The 23,918-nt window shown below is 41.9% G+C and overlaps 2 protein-coding genes across 4 annotated transcripts; both read right to left on the bottom strand.

Moving 5' to 3' along the window:
* Window positions 1–1,998: 1,998 nt before the first annotated feature.
* LOC307258407 (gamma-crystallin M3-like) lies at window positions 1,999–7,499 on the bottom strand (the record flags this gene model as incomplete). 3 transcript variants are annotated; one of them, XM_080037929.1, is made up of 3 exons in its annotated part: window positions 1,999–2,274; window positions 2,358–2,600; window positions 7,121–7,243. In XM_080037929.1, the coding sequence occupies 3 exons, from the start codon at window positions 7,241–7,243 to the stop codon at window positions 1,999–2,001; spliced, it is 642 nt and encodes a 213-aa protein (XP_079894055.1). The 3 variants fall into 3 exon arrangements, with proteins under 3 accessions (XP_079894055.1, XP_079894056.1, XP_079894057.1); XM_080037930.1 differs by lacking the exon at window positions 7,121–7,243 and adding an exon at window positions 2,782–2,814; XM_080037931.1 differs by lacking the exons at window positions 1,999–2,274; window positions 2,358–2,600 and adding exons at window positions 6,769–7,041; window positions 7,467–7,499 and having other exon boundaries at window positions 7,121–7,363.
* A 7,221-nt stretch (window positions 7,500–14,720) lies between these two features.
* Window positions 14,721–20,018, bottom strand: LOC307258857 (uncharacterized protein; the record flags this gene model as incomplete). The annotated part of the gene is made up of 6 exons (XM_080038523.1): window positions 14,721–14,996; window positions 15,083–15,325; window positions 15,441–15,510; window positions 19,271–19,539; window positions 19,627–19,869; window positions 19,986–20,018. 6 exons carry the CDS (start codon window positions 20,016–20,018, stop codon window positions 14,721–14,723), a joined length of 1,134 nt encoding a protein of 377 aa, XP_079894649.1.
* Between the last annotated feature and the right edge of the window lie 3,900 nt (window positions 20,019–23,918).

The following is a 23,918-nucleotide window of genomic DNA, read 5'->3' as shown; positions in this document are numbered from 1 at the left end:
CACTTTCATATTGCCCCTTTTGCAAGTGAACCAGCATTACGAAGCAAAACCACACATGATCTGACATCATTGATTCATTGGACAGACATTATGGATTCGAGAGAAGCAGGAAGAATGAAGTAAAAACTGCGAAATATATAATTGATATAATATGGGGTTAAAAATAATAAAAAGGCCTACATCTAGCCTATAAATAAAGAAGAAAAACATCAAATTATTGTTGTTTCATATGGTTATAATACGTAGCCCTATGTCAATGCCACGTTATGTGGCTTGTAGCCTACGATGTGAAACATAATGTATAGCCTACTGTATTTTTGCTGCTGAACGCGCGGCTCGCAAGAAGAATAGGCTCAAGCTGAAACACAGCTGATTTAGCTGTGTATCCGTTTGGTGTCAGTTCGGCGCAGTTCAGCTCCAAACTGACACGGGGACAGTATTGACGGTCCCGTTGGGAAGAAAAATAAAAACACACACTTCATGCAAAGCGCAGCATGAACCTGTTGGCACTGTAGGCTACGGGAGACGCTCCTCTCCCCATCTGATCGCTGAACACATCAGCATGTGTAAGCATCATTATCAAAAGTAATATTTTCGCTCGGGGCTCCCGGTCAAACCACAACTAATCTTCCTAACAATGGCGACAAAAAAACTTTCCCATAATGTGAAGCTGATGGCGATTTATTCAAAAAGAAAAGAAAGAAAAGGCGCAGTGCTTCCTGCAATTGGGTCGGATCGAGTCCGCCCAAATTCATACCACAAACAAACTGCAGCTGAGTGCGTTTTGAAGCGCATCGAGACCACCTCTTCAGCTGGTTCTCGGTCCGATTGTTTGGTCCGCCCCCGAGTGCGATTGCTGTATTCACACCTGCCTGAATGATGCGCACCGAAGGCGGAAGTGCACCTGAGTTCGTTTCAACCGAACTAAACACGGCATGTGTGAATACACCCTTAAGATCATCTTCGGTAGTGCCTATGGTTGGTGTTTTCCATATCTTATCGTCAGTGTGTCATGCAGAGTGGGACTCGCACAACCTTCCTTGGTCTTGGTCATGGGCCTTGGTCTCCACCTGCCAAAGTCCTGGTTTTGTGTTAGAATCGATACACTCTTGTTATGATCATGACTTGGTCTCAATAAGGAAGTCTTGACTACAAAACTACTTCAAAGTAATCATGAGCTTGCTTGTGATGTTCGCAAAGCACAACACATCATTTCAAACTCAGTAATCAGTGTGTCTCAATAAAAGTGGTCGTTAGGAGTCATAGCCTTGTAAACTGAAAAATAGCGAGCAGGACAAGGCAAAATATGAGCAATATTTCATGTCTGAATTAAATGTTGCTATGTGGCATAAAGAACAAACTTAAGACACAATTAGCTGGCTTATAAGGTAAGTCATTGACAATATCATAATTTATTTAGTAGTCCATGATGTATCTCATGCTCATCCACCTTGTGCCACTGATACCCATACAGCTCCTGTACTCTTAACGTACATGATGCGGCCGCTGTTTGACCATCCTTTGTTATAATGTATGTTTTGGTTAGTAAGCTTGTTGTGTCTGTAATATCACAATTAAAAAAATAAAAATAATTATAAGATAATTTTTTTGGCATTTTCAAGCTTTATTGGATAGTACAGAGTTGAAATGGGGAGACAGAGAGAGGGGGGATGACCTGCAGTAAAGGTCCACGGGTCGGATTCGGACCCGTGACCACTGCAACGAAGGCCGGAGCCAATATGGTACGCGCTCTATCCACTACCCCACCGGAGCGCCTCGATCACCATTTATTTTTAATGTTTTTCCAGAACAGTTAAAGTGAAAATTTAAAAGAAAATGTTTTCTGTCATGATGCTAACATGCTAGGTTTGGACTCTTCCCATTGTTTATTCAATGGATTACAAATCACATTGTTCTTAAAAGAGAAAAGAACAGAAACAAAGCCATAGATTCACTTTTTTCTTTTATCTGTATTTTTTTATTTACAAATTAAAATATCTAGCACATTTCTGTGATATGCCTCATGCTCATGAACCTCTGGCCGCTCATGCCCATGTCCCTGAAGCTCCTGTACTCTCCGGGCCTCATGTACATCTGCTTGCCTCTGTAGTTGGGCTGCTCGTACATCAGCCAGTGGCCGTCCATCACGTTGCAGGACTGGCAGTCGGACATACGGTAACGGTCCTGGATGTTCTCACAGTCGTCCATCATCTCGTGCATCTGACCACCGAAGTTCTCCCTCTCGTAGATCCTCATCCTGAACTGGCCCCTGTGCTGTTTTTTGGAGAATAAATAATATTAATATCAAGTTTTGTGGTAATAGAACCAGATTAGGGTGGATGCTTCTTTAAACCTACCATGGGGATCATACGGCAAGACCTGATGCAGTCCCTCATTCCCATCATGCTCATGTAGTCGGAGTAGTCGCCCCTCTTCATGAAGTACTGGTTTCCCATGTAGTTGGTACGGTCGTAAACCATGAAGCAGCCGCTCTCGACCCTGCAGGACTGGCACCTGCTCAGTTGAGAGGACATGTCAGAGCAGTCGCTCATGCACTCATAAGAGCGACCCTGGAAGTTCTTCTCCTCGTAGAAGGTGATCTGAAAAAAGTGGATTGTAAAGGTTAGAGGAAGCAAGGTGATTATAATAATAACAATAATAATAATAATAATACATTTTATTTATATAGCGCTCTTCTCTCACTTAGAGCGCTTTTCATTATGATGATCTCTTTTTGTAAACAGAAATGTGTGCTGATTAAAAAAAGATTTGCATAAGTACCTTGCCCCTCATGTTCATGCCGGTGTTGCTCATGTTGGCTGGAGGTGAGTTGTTGTTGCTGTTGCTACTGATCTGCCTTCCTAACCGGTTTAACCCTTTCCCTTTATACCTCACCAAACGTAAAGAATCGGCTGCTCCCCTCAGATAATCCCTTACTCAGCAACTTGCCATTGAAGCCCATAGAATGCCAATGTTATGTCCATTTTTTCCAGGGACTGGTTACCTCGCTTTTCTTTAGAGAGGCCTTTTCTCTCATGACAGAAAGCATTCCCAACAGTGCTTGTAACATGTGAATAGGTTGGCCCATGTGACCTTTGACAGAAACTGTGTTTGACCTATACATGGTGCTTATTTTGTTTCCCTGAATTTAGTTATAAAATGTTGGCTTTGCTGTAATACATTTGTAAGAATATGGTTTAAGTGTAATTCTGTCATCTGGTAAGGATGCCAATGGGCTCAATCCCAATGTTCTATTACATCTAACATAACAAGAATACAAAGAAGGCATAAAGATGTTCCAAATAATTGTATTGATAAAACAAGAAAAAACTTAAAGCGACAATATGTAGGAATTTTGGTTTGGCGACATCTAAAGGCCAAAATGCAACTGCACTGTTGTGAATAGTAGAGTGGCTGCACTGGTAATTTAACACACGGGTACAAAACTCAGAAATTTGTCTATTCAATGTTTCTATACTAATTTATCCAAATACGTAATTCTGGAATGTACATACATTCATTTATTGTTAATAGTATGGACTGTTATATAGTCGGCATATAATTTTAGCATCTAGTAACCCATAGTCATACTAAACTTGCTCTGTTTGAAGTTATTAACGCCGTTCACTCCCGCAGTTACACAGCACAGGGATGTCTCATATTTAGTCATTGCTAAATTCAGAAATGTGTCTAAACAATGTTTTTTACGTGCAAATTTAACTCTAGCGTCTACAGCCCGTTGTTTGCATGTGGAGTAACTTGTGTTTATATGTGTAACATTATTCAGCTGTTGCTCCAATGTCTGCAGGCTGTGACTAATGCCTTGTTTCCACCCAGCAGAGCGGGTCGTGTCGGAGAAGCTCCGTCCGCTTATTTTGGCTTTTCATTTGCCAAAAGTTGGTTAGGGTCCGGAAATAAGCGTGCCCAACAGCTCTTAGCCTTTCCTATTGTTGGTACTCCTCCGTTGGGGTACCAGCCATCTGAAAGGGTGTCGAAAAGGTGGAGCTACACACTGCCGTCCATTGATTGGTCGAAAGAATCATTTCCGCATTAAAATCGCCGGTTATATTCACCTTGGCAATAGTGAAGAAAGTCTTGTGTTTAGCAAGAAATGTCGTTTCAGCACTCTGTTTATTGTGTCGTGTTCTGTCTCTTCATTAAATTAATCAGTTGGCTATACTGTGTCCCGCTGCTACGATGTCACCATAGTTAGGCTACGTAGCTGCCGCTGCCGCGCTGTTCGCTCACTGTCTCTGTCGGCTTGCACCGAGCCGTCTCGGTGCATACATTTACCGGCGTAATACCCTCACAACACGGGGGGAATAAATATATAAGCGGCCGGTTTGGCCAAGCAAAAACGAGAGACCGCTGGTTTGACTACAGTTGTTCCACAGCCCGATACTTTGACCCATATTCTGGTGGCGGCTATTGCCGTCCAGCCTAAACCCCGCCCTACCAGTAAGGGTAGGGCGGGTAAGTGGTGGAAACACCACAGAGATTCTTAAAATCCGACTGGTCGACTGTGGCTCAGGTGGTTAAGCGGGTTGGCCAACGATCCAAGGGTTGGCGGTTCGATCCCCGCACGGCCACCTGTGTCATGGTTGTTGTGTCCTTGGGAAAGACACTTCACCCACCTTGCCTTGTGTGAATGTGACTGATTGCTGTATGTTTGAGGTGGTGGTCGGAGGGGCCATTGGCACTGAATGGCAGCCACGCTTCCGTCAGTCTGCCCCAGGGCAGCTGTGGCTACTATCGTAGTTTCCCACCACTGGTATAACTGTGTGTGAACGAATGGAACCTGGAACCCTGTAAAGCACTTTGAGTCACAGAGAAATAAAGCGCTATATAAATCCAATCCATTAAAAGGGAGCTGTTCCACTCGGAGCCGCTCCTACCCGACCTGCTCTGCTCGGTGGAAACGAGGCACAAGTGGCTGATGCCACAATGCTACCGTTAGTTTCTATAGCTTTGTAAGCCTCCAAACTTATAATACTATGAGATCGAACAAGTCGATTTATTCATTTGTATGCATAACTTGGATTACATCACTTTCGGCATTGGTAAAGCTGCTAACCAGCTCCGTGTCGGACCATAGACTGTGTTATTGTTGGTGTTGCAGCCTACAGCTTGGCGAATCTCTCTCCAACGTGTAAATGCCTGCCCGATATTCACTCTAGTCCAGCTTCTTGCTCGGTCACTTTCTGTTTTTATCCCTGGCTTCCTCCGTTCCCGTTCTCCTCTGTCTCCATTGTACCAGATCTGCATGGTCTGTCTGCCTTCCATTTAACTGAAGGCTGATGTGTGAGCTAATGCTGCCAGTGCCGTAAAGCACCGTGCATTCTTGCTGCGGCCCACTGCCAAAGTTTCATAGTGCTGTAAGCAGGCGACCTGGGCGCTGTGTGAGAATCGGACACCATTCTCCCTGTTTACACCCACTGTGCAAGGAATATCATCTCAGTTACAATAAAGCTGTTGGTGGTTGATTTGGACATATTGACCAGGAAACCTATGCACACAGAACATTTGAACAAGGGGGAACACATTGCTGATTGAAAAGATCTTGGTTTTGACTAATGTCCCCATTTATCTTTAAACAGATCAGTTATTCAAGTGATATAAACTGGGTTTATTTCGTTGCTAACATGCTTGGTTTGGACACCTCCCATTGTTATTTCAATGGATTACCAAACTTTATTATTTTTTGAAAAGAGAAAATAACAAAGTAACAGGTTCAAATCTTTTTTCTTATCTTTAATTTTTATTTCAAAATTAAAACATCTAGAACATATCCATGATACGCCTCATGCTCATCTTGTGTATTCCTAGTAAATCTCTTGGCAATTTGGCCAATAGTTTCCCCATTACAATCTATATTCTTAACTTAAATTTGACTTTCAAAATATCAGTGACTTTAAACCATAAAAAAGTTTGTGCCAAAATGATGGTTACTACTATTGTTGTAGGGGAGAACGGGGTAATTTGTCACACGGGTTGGTTGTCACAATCGTTATATCTCGGAACCAGAAGGCGCTGTCTGTGAAATTTTGGTATGTAAATATCCAGAATTGGGATCAGAGGTCACCTACATAGTCTTCCTTGGAGTTAGACTGCTGAATTTGAGGTGAGACAACTGTTTGTGTTTTTCATGTCAAATTGAAAATATTTAGCACCTCAGTATTTTTCTTCTAGGCTTTTACACAATGGGTTTATAACAAAACACTTGTTACCCATACAAAGTGTGAAGGGTAAACTATAGTTTAGATTGTGGTTAGCAAACAAATTAGTTGTCAGATGGTTGTTGGCCTTGATGCTAGCAAGAAATTCAAGTTGGGGTTGGTCGTCACATTTTTTGGGGGGTTGGTTGTTACATGTTATCTCAAGGCTGCAGCCAGAAAAGGAACCCAATAACGAAAGAAATTGCCAAGCTGTATCCTCACTGACACCCCAGAGAAGGAAAGAATAGAGCAGGAAAAGGCAGCTAGCATGCAAAAGAAAAAGTGTGCCTACTTACCCCGTTCTCCCCTACTTAGATATTTGTAGCTTGCAGAGCTTTAGGAAAACAGCAAATCATTCTTCGTATGTAGCCTACTGCGTACACCAATTATTGGAAATAATTTTTTTGTCTGCGATTTCATGGGATTTTTATATTGTAAAAAGATGGCGTTGGTCGGAAAAATCATCTGTTACAAGTATGACTGCAAAATGCAAAATTTTGTCAAAAAAGGTTTATTATTTTGTTTTATTTATACATATTCTCCACAGTGGTTTTTACATATCAGTGATACGCTTCATACTCTGGAACCTAGTGCTGCTCATGCCCATGTCCCTGAAGCTCCTGTACTCTCCGGGCCTCATGTACATCTGCTTGCCTCTGTAGTTGGGCTGCTCGTACATCAGCCAGTGGCCGTCCATCACGTTGCAGGACTGGCATTCGGACATACGGTAACGGTCCTGGAGATTGTCACAATCGTCCATCATCTCGTGCATCTGACCCCCGAAGTTCTCCCTCTCGTAGACCCTCATCCTGAACTGGCCCCTGTGCTGTTTTTGGAGAATAAATAATGTTAATAAGTGTTGTTGTAGTAGAACCAGAGTAGGGTGGATGCTTCTTTAAACCTACCATGGGGATCATACGGCAAGACCTGATGCTCTCCCTCATTCCCATCATGCTCATGCAGTCGGAGTACTCGCCCCTCCTCATGAAGAACTGGTTTCCCATGTAGTTGGGACGCTCGTAGACCATGAAGCAGCCGCTCTCAACCCTGCAGGACTGGCACCTGCTCAGGTTAGAGGACATGTCGGTGCAGTCGCTCATGCACTCATAGGAGCGGCCCTGGAAGTTCTTCTCCTCGTAGAAGGTGATCTGAAAAAAAGTGGATCATGAAGGTTAGAGGAAAAAAACGAGTAGCAAAGTGAATACAATGATCTCAATTTGTAAACAGAAATGTGTGCTGATTTAAAAGTACCTTGCCCCTCATGTTCATGCCGGTGTTGCTCATGTTTGCTGGAGGTGAGTTGCTGTTGCTGTTGCTACTGAACTGCCTTCCAAACGGTTTTCCCTTTCCTTTTATACCTCACCAAACGTAAAGAATTGGCAGCCCCCCTCAGAGAACCCTTTCCTCAGCAACTTGCTATTGAAGCCCATATAATGCCAAAGTTAAGTCCATTTTACCCATTTTTTCTTCTCTTTAGAAAGGCCCTTTCTCTCATGACATAAAGCATTCCCAACAGTGCTTGTAACATGTGAATAGGTTGGCCCATGTGACTTAACAAAAACTGTGTATGACCAAGCCCCAACCTCAGCGATTTTTACCAGCATCCAATAAGGAAGTGACCACAACTGTAGTAACCGGAAGTGCCACTGGGGGGTGGTGCCAAGACCGAGCAGTTTTTCTTTGACTCACTTGTTAGACAGGCCATTTTCAAAGTCTTATTAAACCTATTTACAGCCTGGGCCACAAAACCATTTTAGTCTGTATGTTTAGGTCATATCTCCATGACAACACTGAGGGGGGTGAATTTTTTTGGACCACGCTAGTTTTTATTCTTTTGGAGGTTAAAATGTATTGGCGCGATCTCCTGAGTGACAGCTCTCCGCCCGTTGTCCCTCACTTTGCCTCGGAGGTATGCGTCAGCTATCTCCCTCCCCCTCACAAAATGGCGACGCGCACAAACCAGGATTATTGGATGCCCTGTGAATAACTGAGGTCAGCCCGGATGCTACATCCATATTATTTACTATCTATGTGTATGACCTACACTACATCCTGCCTTTTTTCTGAATTTAGTTATAAAATGTGGGCTTTGGTTTAATAGATTATTGAGAATATAGTTTAAATGTAGTTCCGGCATCTGGTAAGGATGAGGGTGGTGTATTCTGCAAACTTCAGGTTTCACAATGCTTCCACATTGTAGTTTGGGACAAAACATCCATTCATCCTCTCATTCATCCTCATTCACTTTACCTAACCTGCTTGGGTTTTGGTGTAATCAATGATGAGAATATGGTTTAAGTGTAGTCTGGGCATCTGGTAAGGACGCCTCCCTAGGGAGGTGTTCCAGGCACATCCAAGAGGAAGACCCAGGACTAAGTGGTTATATCTCCACACTTCAACTGATATAATTATTAATCATTGATTTGGACATTGAGGCAGAATGAAGACACATCAAAGTAGAGTTAACATTCACAGTAAAAATGTGGAAATAGTTGACTCCTACGAAAGTCTCATACCATTTTTAACTCAAATTTAAGGCAAACACTGAATCAAAGGGGGGCGCTTGTGGTTTAGAGCTGACCCTTTTAATGTCTGTGGTACAATTATATTTAGCTTTTATTGAAAGCCTTTTAACCTTTTATTTTATATGTTGTTTTAACAGGTTGTCTGAAGGAAAATAACAGTCTAGATGGCATAGTCAGAGTTTGCTCCAAGATTATTGGAGTCCAGCAGAAGAACTTGGGAAGAATTTAAGAGAAACAGGTGGCTGAAATGGCAAAATAAATAGTATTTTTTCCCTTCCGCCCTTAAACTGCTGAACACAGACTTCACAAATTTTACATGACGTTAATTATTTATTCGCATCTACTGATTTTGTAATGTAACTTATTGTAGTTTTTACTTCCTGACCCAGGTCATTTATATGTTTCCTCGGATACAACTGTTTGTTGACTGTTTTATGTTGATTGTATGTTTGGGGACAGTTGTCTGAAGTTGATAAGCAGATAATGATGGATGGATATTCAGGGTGATGATGGTTTCTTGAATGCGAATGGACTCCACAGTGTTGACTGGTTAGTCACTCAAGAGAATGGTGGATGGGGACTCTGAGGGGAACTACTCCTTATGGCAAATAGCTCTAAATACTTTGACACTAACATGAGCCTAAGACCGCATTCCTCAGGAAATGGAGTTAGTCTGAGGCCGAAATCAGGGGGTCCTCTAACATAACAAGAAATTTGAAGAACAAAGGAGGGTGAATGTTTTACAGAGTTTTATTGGTGATAAAACAATACTGTCAAGAGAACGGTCTTGCCTGTTTCAAGGAGTATTACCTCAGTTACCTTTAAGCCATTGGTGGTTGATATCAAGTTATTGACCAGGAAACCTATTTAGATTGAACATTTGAATAAGGGGAAAAACATTTCTGAGTGCATAATACCCTTTGAAAAGGCTCTTTAATATGTCATATTAAGAGGATGTTGAGGTATATTGAGGAACATAGTTCCATGAGAACATGGAGATGTAATAGCAAATTCACAATGCTTCATCATTGTAGTTAGGGTCAAAACATCCTTTGATACATCTTCATCCGTAATACGTGTTGGGTCGCGACGGGAATCGAGTCAACCAATTCCTTGGAATCGTTAACATGCCTGCTTAACGATGCCGCTTATCGGTTCCGCTCGTTGCAAATGCGCCATGACTTCAGACACGCGCTGTTTTTTTTGTTTCAGAACGCAGCAAACATGACATTGAGGCAGAAGCGCTCTAAAGTGTGGTTGTATTTCACGCGAAAAGGCGACAATACGGCCACTTGCAACAATTGTAAAGTTTCCATTTCATCAAACGACTCGTGCACGAGCACAAGCAAGCGCGCAGACTGCGATCCTGATGGTTAAACGTTTAAACGTCCGCTGCCTTACTAGTCGGCACCAGAATTGCCCCATCACTTGGATTTGAACATAAAATGTATGAGAATTAACGTGTGTGTAAGCCTAGGTGTGGGCAAGTGAAAAAAAAGGCGAGAGCAGCATAAAGCAAAGCAAAAAGGATTTCTTAACCGCTGCCAAAGACCCGCTGTTTACTCTCGTTCATCAGCTGTTAAAATGCTGCCTTTAACACACAGCGTGACTCAGCGGTCCGGTAATAACGTTTAACAAGAAGACAGTAAGACACACTTAAAATAACGCTCTCTGCCCATACAAAAAGCTCTGCCTTGGCTCTGCCTTGGATTACTTGATGCAATGATCGATGTATAAACCCATCCGCTACATGTGTCTGATGACGGGCCATTATATTAATAATAAACAGCGCGCTGCACATAAGAACAGCTACATTGTGAGATGGAGCGGTGACTCCTCGTCGCTGGCGTGGTGAAGAATAAGCAAAGCGATACATTCTCTTTTAGCCTTCATGGCGTATTTATTCTCTTCTTGAATAGCCTACATGACTGGCTGCTGTGTAGTCAGTTCAACAACAACGTACAACGTGACAGTTTGACCTGAGGCGTTCCTTCCACGGACCTATAAAGAAAGGGTTCCTTCACGTGAACGTAGTGACATCATCACGTTGCCCTTTCAGAGTAAGGGCGCAATCATCATATAATAATAACACTGTACATAAATTAAATATCTTGTATCCTCCCTGAGAGGGCAAACATGATTTTTCTGCATAAAAATGGTTAATTTGCCAAAGTTGATAGTTGGTCTTATCTTTTCAAAAGACTTGTTTATATTTATTATGTCAGTTGAATTTTGTTTCAAGTGCAAATGAGCACTGTTAATATTCCAAAAGGCACAAGCTCTTCCTTGACTGTTTTCAGTCTGTGTTTTTAGTTTTTAGGGCACATAATGGCATTTGGGTAGCCTGGCATTCCCAGACCTGCCACTAGGCGCTGGCAAATAAAATTTGCTGCACGTGTTGGTCTGGACACGCTCCGTTGAAGCTTTATCAAGAAGACCAGAAATCTGGCTATGGTTTCAATTGGTTCTATCTAATATGGGCGCGCCAGAGCCCTTTATATGGTACTCTGGGGAGGACGTAACCGGATGACGACAGTGACGTGCATGCGACGTCGAAGCCGTGATAGTAAACATCAAAGATGGCTGCGGATATGTTGTGTGAGTTTGAGACTGCTTTGGCCTCGACCCTTAACGATTTGGAAGACGGCACTCAAATCAAAATGTTCTGTTTTGCCGACCGACAACGGCAAACGTTTAATTTAACAGTTTAACAGCTGTTCGCTAAACGAAAGGGGCTTACGTCACCTTGTGCATCGCTCTGATTGGTTGTAGTGCTATCCAACTGCGTGCAGTGGCATTTGAAATGCACGAGTAGGAGCCGCCCCTTGAGTTGGAAATTACTATTGATCGTGGCTCTATCGTTCAAGATATCAGGGTCTGGATTTCCAGGCTAGCATTTGGGCTTAAAAGCCAAACATTTATTTTTTTGTTTGGACCAATTAATGTGAAAATTGACAATTTCCTAATCCTAAAGTAGCCTACTCTTGATAATCTTTCAATGTACACACTAGACACACCTCTGATCAGATATTAAAGAGAGATAATACAAACAAACTAATTTGTACTTATTCTCTCACCCAATGAGAATCGATAAGGAATCGGATCGATAAGCGGAATCGGAATCGTTAAATTCTTATCAATTCCCATCCCTAGTCGCGGGGCCAGCAGCCCCTGCAAGGGACCCCATACTTCCCTTTCCCGGTCCACATTAATGAGTTCTGACTTTGGGATCCAGAGGTGTTCCCAGGCCAGTTTAGAAATCATCTGTCAACCTAGTCCTGTGTCATCCTCGAGGCCTTCTCCCAGCTGGTCGTATCTTGAGCACTTACCAGATGCCTGAAATCCATCAACCGGCTCCTTTGTACGCAAAGGAGCAGCAGCTCAAACCCATGTTCCTGACGGATGACTGAGCTCACCCTATCTCTAAGGGAGACACCAGCAAACCTCCTGAGTAAACCCATTTGAGCCACTTGTACCTGCAATCTAGTTATTTTGGTCATGACCCAGACTTCATGACCATAGGTGAGAGTAGGAACAAAGATTGACCGGTAGATCAAGAGCTTTGCCTCCCAACTCTGCTCTATTTTCATCAGTGCAGCAAAGCCCCATTGCTCTTATTCTCCGGCCAAACTCAGTCTCCATTGACCTCTTTCTAGCGATTATGACTATGAGGGGTAAGGACTCTAAAGGACAGTAACACCTTTTGTAACACTTTTCCCCCCCAAGACAAATTTCCTTCATGACAATAAAGTTGATCTTATCTCACAGAATCCATCCAGAATTAAAGTGAACTCAATTAAACTGCAAACTGTTTTTGGTCAGAAAACCAGTCTTGGTTTCGATTACCGACTTTTTTAAGGTCTTGATCTTGTTGCGTTATTGACCACATTTCTACTCAGCGTTTTCTTGGCCTCAAACAACGAGGATTTCTTTAATGGATTTGATTTCAAGACTGGTCATAACCACAACATACATACAGTATACAGATTTACTTTTGTAAGTGTATTAATGGATATTTGGATCTGGGGCTGGGCGGTATGACGGTATCATACCGTGGACGATATGAAAGTGTCTACCGGGAGAGATTTGGCCATACCGTTTATATTGCGGAGAAAAAAAGTTCATGTGGCGGGAGGCAGCTGCTTCCCGAGTCCTTACAGTTACACTGCAGTTACACCGCCGCACCACACGGGGGCTCTGCAGCAGAGTTCTGGGCTGTAATACAGCTTCTCTACCCTCAACAGAAGAAGCCTCATCTGTTGCTCTATGGCTGTGTTCGGAAAGCCATACTAACGTCCTACTCATACTCATTTTGACTTCAATTTGAGTATGTGACGGTTGGGTATGCGAGTTTGGGTATGTGAGAAATTCCTGGATGAGTACTAACTTCCGGGAAGATTTTGGGTATGAATCGATTGTATACTTTTCCTACTCAACCGCCCCACAATGCACTGGGTCAATTCTACCCGCCCAGGAAAATGAAATATTTTCGAGCAAGTTGCTAGGCAACGACATTGTTTGGGGTCCGCGATCTGACAACTGTACGTGCAGTCATTCATAAACTCTTACAATAGATAAGAGATGACGATAAATACCTAACAACATTAGAGTTACTAAGTGAAATGTGTGATGTGAGTCTGATAGTGGAGAGAGATCAGGACAGATCGCTGTTCCACACACCGCGGCTCGTCTAGCTCAACTGATAGACAGCTGAGTGCTGTCTGATGAGCCGGACAGAGAGCGTCGGGGGGATCGTCCGCCTCAAAACATAATTATATTACAAGAGGTCTAAAACACAGATGATGAACACAGGACTGTAAAAATCTAGTTCAATATCTAACCTGTAGAGGGCGGTTATGCGCTAAACAGCGTCTTAACTGCCTGAATCTTATAAGAAGAAGAAGAAATTCTTCATTGCTTGAGTATACTTCAACTGAAAACGTTTAGACGCAGCTCGCATACACAATCGATCTTTGAGTAGACAGTATGCAGTATATAGATGGTGAGTATGTAGGATGTAGGACGCTAGTATGGCTTTCCGAACACAGCCTAGCTCTAGCTCCGGTGCGCAGTCACTACAGTTAACAAACCAACTCCGTGTCACGGTGGCAGAGCAGCTGGTATTAACGGTCAAAAATGTCATAGGGCAAAGGAAACTTGCTGCTGTGTGCGGTGCTTCAGCATGCTGTTGCCGTGACGCAGAGTTGGCTTGCTTTAAGCCGCGAAAGTACATGGGTTAGCTCTCGTGAGCTAGCTGGCTATCAATGACATCTTGTTGGTAGAGACAGCCAGCAAGGCTGGTTTTATGTAACTTTAAAACATGTCAAACTTGAAAATACTATTTGTGTTGAAGCTGGAGTGAAAGTATTACCAGACATTTGCTCACTAGTTAATTTTGACAGCTTTTTTAAATGAAGATGAGCAAATACTGCAGGAAAATTCAAGTCTTTCATTATTTTGATATAGGCTACTATCAATTGGAAAATGTAGGCTATTTGGTTGATGCTGTCATTTTTATTTTGCACTGACTGCAGTTACCCTGTCTGCTCTTATTGGCCAGGTTCAAACAGAGTGCAGACGGAGACAGAGGGCAGTTATTTTTAGGATCTAAACAGAACGTTTTTGCAGAGAGGCTAAACTGCAGTACCAAAGCTAGACTGAAAAATAGCATAATAGCCCCTCTTTAAGATAATTTTTGATAGTGCCTATGGTTTGTGTTTTCCACATCTTAAGTGTGTCATGGAGAGTGGGACTCGCACTTGTTTGGTCATGGTCTTGACTGTCTCGTCCTTCCTTGGTCTTGGTCATGGGACCAAGCAAAAAGTGCAAGTCGAGGAGACAAGCTGCAAAGCGTCCGCACTGTAGGAAAGCAGGAAACTACTTCTATTAAGAGAAAAGAACAGAAATGAAGCTGTAGGTTCACAATTTTGTTTTAACTTTTAACTTTTATCTTTATTTTTTTATTTTAAAATGAAAACATTTAGAACATATCCATGACACGCCTCATGCTCATGAACCTAGTGCCGCTCATGCCCATGTCCCTGAAGCTCCTGTACTCTCCGGGCCTCATGTACATCATCCTGCCTCTGAAGTGGGGCTGCTCGTACATCAGCCAGTGGCCGTCCATCACGTTGCAAGACTGGCAGTCGGACATACGGTAACGGTCCTGGATGTTGTCACAATCGTCCATCATCTCGTTCATCTGACCACCGAAGTTCTCCCTCTCGTAGATCCTCATCCTGAACTGGCCCCTGTGCTGTTTTTGGGATAGTAAATTATGTTAATATCAAGTTTCGTGGTAGTAGAACCAGAGTAGGATGGATGCTGCTTCTTTAAACCTACCATGGGGATCATACGGCAAGACCTGATGCTCTCCCTCATTCCCATCATGCTCATGTAGTCAGAGTACTCGCCCTTCCTCATGAAGAACTGGCTTCCCATGTAGTTGGGACGCTCATAAACCATGAAGCAGCCGCTCTCAACCCTGCAGGACTGGCACCTGCTCAGGTAGGAGGACATGTCAGAACAGTCGTTCATGCACTCATAGGAGCGGCCCTGGAAGTTCTTCTCCTCGTAGAAGATGATCTGAGAAGAGTTGATAATGAAGGTTAGAGGAAAAAAACATAGAAAGGTGAATATGATGATCTCATTTTGTAAGCAGAAATGAATGCTGATTAAAAAAAGGATTTTTAAAAAGTACCTTGCCCCTCATGTTCATGTCGGTGTTGCTCATGTTGGCTGGAGGTGTGTTTCTGTTGCTACTGAACTGCCTTCCAACCGGTTTGACCCTTACCTTTTATACCTCACCAAACATAAAGAATCGGCGGCCCCCCTCAGAAAACCCTTTCCTCAGCAACTTGCTATTGAAGCCCATAGAATGCCAAAGTTAAGTAAATTTTTTCCCATTTTTCTTTTCTTTAGAGTCAAATAGTCTTTAGTGTGCCTTTTCTCTCATGACAAAGCATTCCCAACAGTGCTTGTAACATGTGAATAGGTTGGCCCATGTGACTAAACAAAAACTGCGTATGACCTACATCCTGCTTTTTTTCTGAACTTTGTTGTAAAATGTGGGCTTTGGTTTGAAAAATTATTGAGAATATGGTTTAAGTTTAGTTCAGGCATCTGGTAAGGATGAGGATGTTGACTTCTGCAAACGTCAAGTTTCACAATGCCTCTACATTGTAGTTGGGTGCAAAACATCCCTCCATCCTCTCATTTATCCTCATTCGCTTTTCCTTACCCACTTGGGTTTTGGTATAATCAATAATGAGAATATGGTTTAAGTGTAGTTTGGGCATCTGGTAAGGAGGCCTCCCTTGGATGTCCCCTAGGGAGGTTTTCCAGGCACATCCAGCTGGGAAGAGGAAGATCCAGGTATAGTTGGTTATATATCCACACTGCAACAGATAATTAATTAATCATTGATTTTAGGCAGAATGAAGACACACTAAGTGGAAGCATCATTCATAGTAAAAATGTGGAAATAGTTGACTTCATTGAAAGTCTCATACAATTTTTGACTCACAGATCAAATTTGAGGCAAACACTGAATCAAAGGAGGGCGCTCGTGGTTTAGAGCTGACTCTTTTAATGTCTTTGATATAATTATGTTTAACTTTTACTGTTCTTTTATCGAAAGCCTTTTAACCCTTTATTTTATTAATTTGTTTAACGGGTTGTCTGTGAAGGAAAATAACAGTCTAGATGGCATAGTCAGAGTTTGCTCCAAGACTATTGGAGTCCAGCAGAAGGACTTGGGCACAATTTAGGAGAAACAGGTGGCTGAAATGGCAAAATAAATAGTATTTTATCCCTTCCGCCCTTAAGCTGCTGAACACAGACACAAATTTTAAATTACTGTTAATTATTTATTTGTATCTACTGATTTTTTAATGTAACTAATTGTAACTTTTACTTCCTTCTGTCCATTTTTTTCATTGATTCCGTAATAATCATTTGCGAGCGTCTGAGCGGCACTGTCGGTCTCCCCCTTTTGTGCACTTGTCCTTACAACTTCTCGTCTTATCATCCCATCAGCTGATCTGTGTGTGTGTGCGCTTGTGTGTGTGTGTGTGTGTGTGTGTGTGTGTCTGTGCGCGGCGCACGTGTGTATTCGGCATGCACATGTCAAACACAGAAGCTGACGAGCTGCAGGATGACTAGTAAGCAGATGCTGAACTGGTGGTGAAAATAAATGCAGCGTCTGCTCTATGGAGATATTTAGGATTCAGTAAAAGGGACGTTGAACAGGAAAAAGTGCTGAACAAAACTTAGAAAGTTAAAGTCGCTACGTCGCCATGGCAACACAACTAGGGCCCGACCGATATATACAGTTATAGCCTATTAACAGCAGCAGCAGGTGTGTTGTAATACATTGGATTAATTCACACTTGGCAGTTCCCCCTGACACCAATAGCATAGTCATTGGTCATCTCTTGACTGTTAATAGTAATTGATAGAATTTATATTTATACAGACACTTTACATCAGGGCTATTCAATAGGCGGCCCGTGGGCCAGGTCCAGCCCGCGAAGGAATATTTACTGGCCCCCGCCTTGACTACCGACCGACCAAAAAAAACGTTTTTTTTTAAAAACATTTTTATTTTTTTTGTGGTGCACAATTAATGTACTAGCACGTGCGATGTGTGCTTTTGCATGGTCATAACTGCGCGAAAGGCCGCGATCTGCAGTAAATAAATGTGCACATGTGTCTCCAAGCGTTTCTCTATCAGCTGCTCTGTGTATGCAGCTTTGCGGGCGCGATTGTACCACTGTGTAAGTGTATGGTCCATTATTTGTATTTAGTGTGTCTGCATAATATTGCACCAGTAGAACTTTGCATGTTTGCACAAAATTTGTACCTTCACATAGCAAACAAAATTGCACAACTGTAAAGTCAGTGTCTGTAGTTTTTTTGTATTCAAATAAGCAGTTGTTTATTTCTGTACTGTGCATTGGCATCTTTGAGCAAAATACAGCAAAATTTTTTGCTGCGGCGCCCATGACCCTGGACAGTGACCCCTTGACAAACACATTTTTGGGGGGGAACACTGTAAGGTGTTGCACTTAGAGTAGCCTACATTTATTTCTATGTTTTTTGATAAGCTGTTGCACTCTTAGTAAACCTAGGCCTACCTGTATTTTGATAAGCTGTTGCACTTAGAGTACATTTATTTCTATGTATTTTGATAAGCTGTTGAAGAGTTAACCTATTGTGTTTTCCTGAACTGATAATATTGTTAAACACTTAAACAACAGGCAGCCTATGTTAATCAAATAGGGATTTTTTTTGATAAGCTGGTGAACTCTATTTGATAAAATAAAGACAATACATGCACTCCTATGTCGTTGTAGTGTTTTACAGTATATGTAGCTATTGATGTGATGCTCATCAATTTTAGGCATTTTTTTCTAGCCCCTCATTTTGGATAATTTCCACCAACCGGCCCCCATTCAAAACTAATTGAATAGCCCTGCTTTACATCATACATATAGAAAATCATACTTATAGAAAAAGAAAACAAAATACAGACAAATTAAAGATAAGGTTTGGGGTGGACTCAGGTGTAATAATTTTTTCTTAAAGAGTTGAGTTTTGAGTTGACTTTTGAATGAGCTTATTTAGTCTGAAATGCTGATGTTTGGAGGGAGGGAGTTCCAGAGGGTAGGGTGCAGTTACATAAAATGCTTAACGTCTGAGTTTAAAAATGCGCCATGACACTTTAGACATATTTGTAACACTTTTTTTTAGATAATGCATATTTCAATTAATAAAAGGTTCCTGTACTACTATCGACAGTAACAATTATTTATATGTATTTAAGGGTTCAAAAAAGTAATTTTTTTAATATATATTTTGGGGATTTAAAAAAAAAAAACGTCCGATTGAATCATTATCGTAATTTCTCTCTGAAAATAATCGGCATCGGCACTCAAAAATCCATATCGGTCGGGCCCTAAACACAACCAATCTGTGTCAACAGCTGAAACAGCGCAGGAAAACTCTCATGAACGCATGACAGTGTGATGGCCCAGGAAAGTTTCAGTAGTTTAAATAAGTGCCACACGGCTTCTGCCTTTGGCATTTTGAGAAAAGCATTAATTTATTTTCAAGGGGAAATTTTTTTTTAGTTATTATTTAAACTGGTAAGCCAGCTCCATTGTCGTCTAACTCGCAAGTATGACTATGAGGTATTTGAACTCCTTCACTTGGGGTAAGGACTCTAAAGGACACTAACACCTTTTTTTTAACACTTTTCCCCCTATCTATGAAAATAAAAATAAATTACAGTCTAATTGATTTGTATGGATCCAAGAGCTGCTGCTAAATTTATTATTGAGGAAAAATAAGAATATAAGCAAAACATGCAAGTAGAGGAGAGAGCAAGCTGCAAAGTGTCTGCACAGTAGGAAAGCAGGAAACTACTACTACTACTAAGAGTAAAGTACAGAAACAAAGCCGTAGGTTCACATTTTTGTTTTAACTTGTATCTTAAATTTTTTATTTCAAAATGAAAACATCTAGAACATATCCATGACACGCCTCATGCTCATGAACCTCTGGCCGCTCATGCCCATGTCCCTGAAGCTCCTGTACTCTCCGGGCCTCATGTACATCTGTCTGCCTCTGTAGTTGGGCTGCTCGTACATCAGCCAGTGGCCGTCCATCACGTTGCAGGACTGGCATTCGGACATACGGTAACGGTCCTGGATGTTGTCACAATCGTCCATCATCTCGTTCATCTGACCACCGAAGTTCTCCCTCTCGTAGATCTTCATCCTGAACTGGCCCCTGTGCTGTTGTTTTGGATAGTAAATAATGTTAAAATCAAGTTTTGCGGTAGTAGAACCAGAGTAGGATGGATGCTGCTTCTTTAAACCTACCATGGGGATCATACGGCAAGACCTGATGCTCTCCCTCATTCCCATCATGCTCATGTAGTCGGAGTACTCGCCCCTCCTCATGAAGAACTGGTTTCCCATGTAGTTGGGACGCTCGTAAACCATGAAGCAGCCGCTCTCAACCCTGCAGGACTGGCACCTGCTCAGGTAGGAGGACATGTCAGAACAGTCGTTCATGCACTCATAGGAACGGCCCTGGAAGTTCTTCTCCTCGTAGAAGATGATCTGAGAAGAGTTGATAATGAAGGTTAGTGGAATTCAACGTAGAAAGGTGAATATGATGATCTCATTTTGTAAGCAGAAATGAATGCTGATTTAAAACAAATATTTAAAAAAAGTACCTTGCCCCTCATGTTCATGTCGGTGTTGCTCATGTTGACTGGAGGTGAGTTGCTGTTGCTGTTGCTACTGAACTGCCTTCCTAACCGGTTTAACCCTTTCCTTTTATACCTCACCAAACGTAAAGAATCGGCAGCCCCCCTCAGAGAACCCTTTCCTCAGCAACTTGCTATTGAAGCCCATAGAAGTCAATTTTTTCCATTTTTTCTTTTCTTTAGAAAGGCCTTTTCTCTCATGACAGAAAGCATTCCCAACAGTGCTTGTAACATGTGAATAGGTTGGCCCATGTGACTTACTGCATATGTTTTTTTTTTTTTTTCAACCTTTATTTATACAGGTAAATCCCATTGAGTCCGAAGACTCTTTTGCAAGGGAGACCTGATATGACCTACCTCCTGCTTTTTTCTGAGTAAATTTGTAAAATGTAGGCTTTGGTTTGATAAATTATTGACAATATAGTTAAAGTGTAGTTCAGGCATCTGGTAAGGATGAGGAGGTTTTCTTCTGCAAACGTCAAGTTTCCCAATGTTTCCACATTGTAGTTGGGTGCAACAAATCCATCAATCCTCTCATTCATCCTCATTCGCTTTACCTAACCCACTTGGGTTTTGGTATAATCAATAATGAGAATATGGTTTAAGTGTAGTTTGGGCATCTGTTAAGGAGGCCTCCCTAGGATGTCCCCTAGGGAGGTGTTCCAGGCACATCCAGTTGGGAGGAGTGCTGTATACCCACACTCCAAAAGAGAATTAATTGATAATTGATTTTAGGCAGAATGAAGACACACTAAGTGGAAGCATCATTCATAGTAAAAATGTGGAAATAGTTGACTTCATTGAAAGTCTCATACAATTTTTGACTCACAGATCAAATTTGAGGCAAACACTGAAATTGAATCAAAGGAGGGCGCTCGTGGTTTAGAGCTGACTCTTTTAATGTCTGTGATATAATTATGTTTAACTTTTACTGTTCTTTTATTGAAAGCCTTTTTACCCTTTATTTTATTAATGTGTTTAACGGGTTGTCTGTGAAGGAAAAGAACAGTCTAGATGGCATAGTCAGAGTTTGATCCGACTATTGGAGTCTAACTATTTTTTTCATTGACCCGTAATAATCATTTGCGAGCAGCACTGTGTGCGCTTGTCCTTACAACCTCTCGTCTGATAATCCCATTAGCTGATCTGTGTGTGCGTGCTTGTGTGTGTCTGAGCAAAATTTAGAAAGTTAAAGTCGCTACGTTGCCGTGGCAACACAACCAATCTGTATCAACAGCTGAAACAGTGCAGGAAAACACTCATGAACGCATGACAGTGTGATGGCCCAGGCAAGTTTCAGTAGTTAAAATAAGTGCCACACTGCTACTGCCTTTGGCATTTTGAGAAAAGCATATATTTTTTTTTCAAGGGCACATTTTTATTTATTTATTATTTAAACTGGTAAGTCATCTTGAAAACAGCAAGCTATTGTATTATTGATTATTCCAGAAATGAATACCAGACAGGATGTACCTGTCTATATTAGATCTTAGTTTTTATTTTATTTTATTTCCCTATTTTTATGGAAATCCATGTGTTTTTCTTCAATAGTTTACATTCCTTGTGTCTCCAATTATTCTGGAAAATAGTTTTAGGCAGGACATATACAGTGCTGTTTGAAAGTATGTGAACCTCTTGAGCCTTTTGGATTTCTTTTGTTTAACCATCATTAATTCATTTTTATCAATACAAGTATTTTTTAAATAAATAACAGGTGTGTTCATCGACAAAAATTTTTCCCCCAGAAATCAATTGTGTAGTCAAAAGACTAAAATAAAAAAAATTGTTTGCCAACCTATGTATGTACAGAAGTTTGTGAACGCTGCGCTGCATTGCTTAAATCCAGCAGGTAAACACCATCAGGTGGGAGAAATTGACCAGTTTAGGCTCACCACAGTAAACCCATATAGGTCAAACATGCCAAGAGGATCTCTTAGGAAGAGAGTTGTGATGTTGCACATTTGCCTGGGGACAGCTATAAATTCATCTCAACGAGTTTGAGCTCCATCGGCCCACCATGAGTTAAATCATCTACAAATGGAGAGCTCTAAAGGCTCATTTATGCTCTACGTTACATACACATACGGATATGGATGGAGCCTTCTGTCCGTACTCTGCGTTCATTACGTCCGTATTTCTGCACGTATGCTGCAAGCTTGCGGATGCGTACCAAACGGACAGAACGGAGCAGTATCACCGAAGATCACGGGGGGCGCATGGCCAACAGTTCACTTTCACTTACTGTACATTTGTTTACAAACATAAACAAAAGACATAATACTTTAGAAAATATCTTAACTTTTGATGAGAGGTTTTTGTGAGTTGGTACGAAATTACATACACATTTATCTATCTATGAAGTTACACGGCCGGGGCACAGGGACATAGACATACAATTACAACAGAGCAGCATGAGCGGGGATCGAACGGGGAAGAATGTCAGCTAGACGGCAGGCTGACGGCAGCAATAGAGAAGTGCCGGAGGTCCGTGCGAGACTAGTTTGTTGACATGTCGTGATTAATGTCCTCCTCACAGACCCCCGCTGTCTATAATACAGCGTCTAGTTTAGCCTCTTCCATTGCTACGGTAGTAGGCCTGTATCGCTAAAGCTGTTTCTTCCATGGATCTATTATAAAATATGTATTTCAGTTAATTCACTGTTTGACTCTTCTTCCTCCTATTTGAGTAACTTTTTACTCTGAGCGGCGCTGCTGCCCACTAATGGTTGATTTGCTTAATGTCGATTCCAACATAAAGGACGCATGGAAGTATGAGGGCAGTGACGGATATAACGTTGTAAACCTACGTCTCTTTTTACGCACAGAAATGGAGCATAAATGAGCCTTAAGAGTGACTGAACATCTGCCTAGAAGTGGAGTTCCTTCAAAAATATCCACAAGCTAACGAGGAAAAGTGATTTTCCAGGTAAAAGTCAACCCAAACATTACATATATGCATAATATCCTTTGAAAGGGGTCTTTAATATGTCATATTAAGAGGATATTGAGGCACATTGAGAAACATAGGACCCTGGACCTCCCGATGCCGTCTTCGTCTAGCTGGTCTTCCAAAAGCATAAGATACATTTCAGGGTTTACACTACCCTGCTCATAAGAGAGGTGAAGGAAGGGTGCGGGTTGTTGCTACGCCGGTTGTCATGTGCTGGCACATCCCACTCAAATAATTCTCCCCTGACGTTGATCAAATGTATTTACTGAAACTGCCTGCCTCTGTATACACAATGTTTTTGTGTGTACTTACAATATGGTGAGCCTAGCAAACACAAAATTATGCAAAATAAAGTATAAGTGTAAAAAGTATAAAATTAAAAAATTAAAAATTAAAATTATTCTCACAACAGGAGCCCCTGCAGGGGACCCCAGACTTCCCTTTCCCGGTCCACATTAACGAGTTGTGACTTTGGGATCCAGAGGTGTTCCCAGGCCAGTGTGGAAATAATTTGTCCACCTAGTCCTGGGTCATCCTCAAGGCCTTCTCCCAGCTGGTCGTATCTTGAGCACCTTCATAGGGAGGTGCCCAGAGGGCATCCTTACCAGATGCCTGACCACCTCAACTGGCTCCTTTGTGCGCAAAAGAGCAGCAGCTCAAACCCATGTTCCTGACGGATGACTGCACTCACCCTATCTCTAAAGGAGACACCAGCCACCCTCCAGAGAAAACCCATTTCAGCCACTTGTACCTGCAATCTAGTTATTTCGGTCATGCCCCAGACTTCATGACCATAGTTGAGAGTAGGAAAGAGGATTGACCTGTAGATCAAGAGCTTCTGGCTCAGCTCTCTTTTCATCAGTGCGGTAAAGCGAATGCAATACAGGTCCCCATTGCTCTGATTCTCCGGCCAAACTCAGGCTCCATTGTCCTCTAACTCGCAACAATGA

The sequence above is a fragment of the Ammodytes marinus genome (assembly GCF_949987685.1).
Source record: "Ammodytes marinus genome assembly, chromosome: 12".
NCBI classification, from domain to species: domain Eukaryota; kingdom Metazoa; phylum Chordata; class Actinopteri; order Uranoscopiformes; family Ammodytidae; genus Ammodytes; species Ammodytes marinus.
The sequence above is the reverse complement of the archived record's forward strand: the minus strand, read 5'-3'. Positions and strand labels throughout refer to the sequence as shown.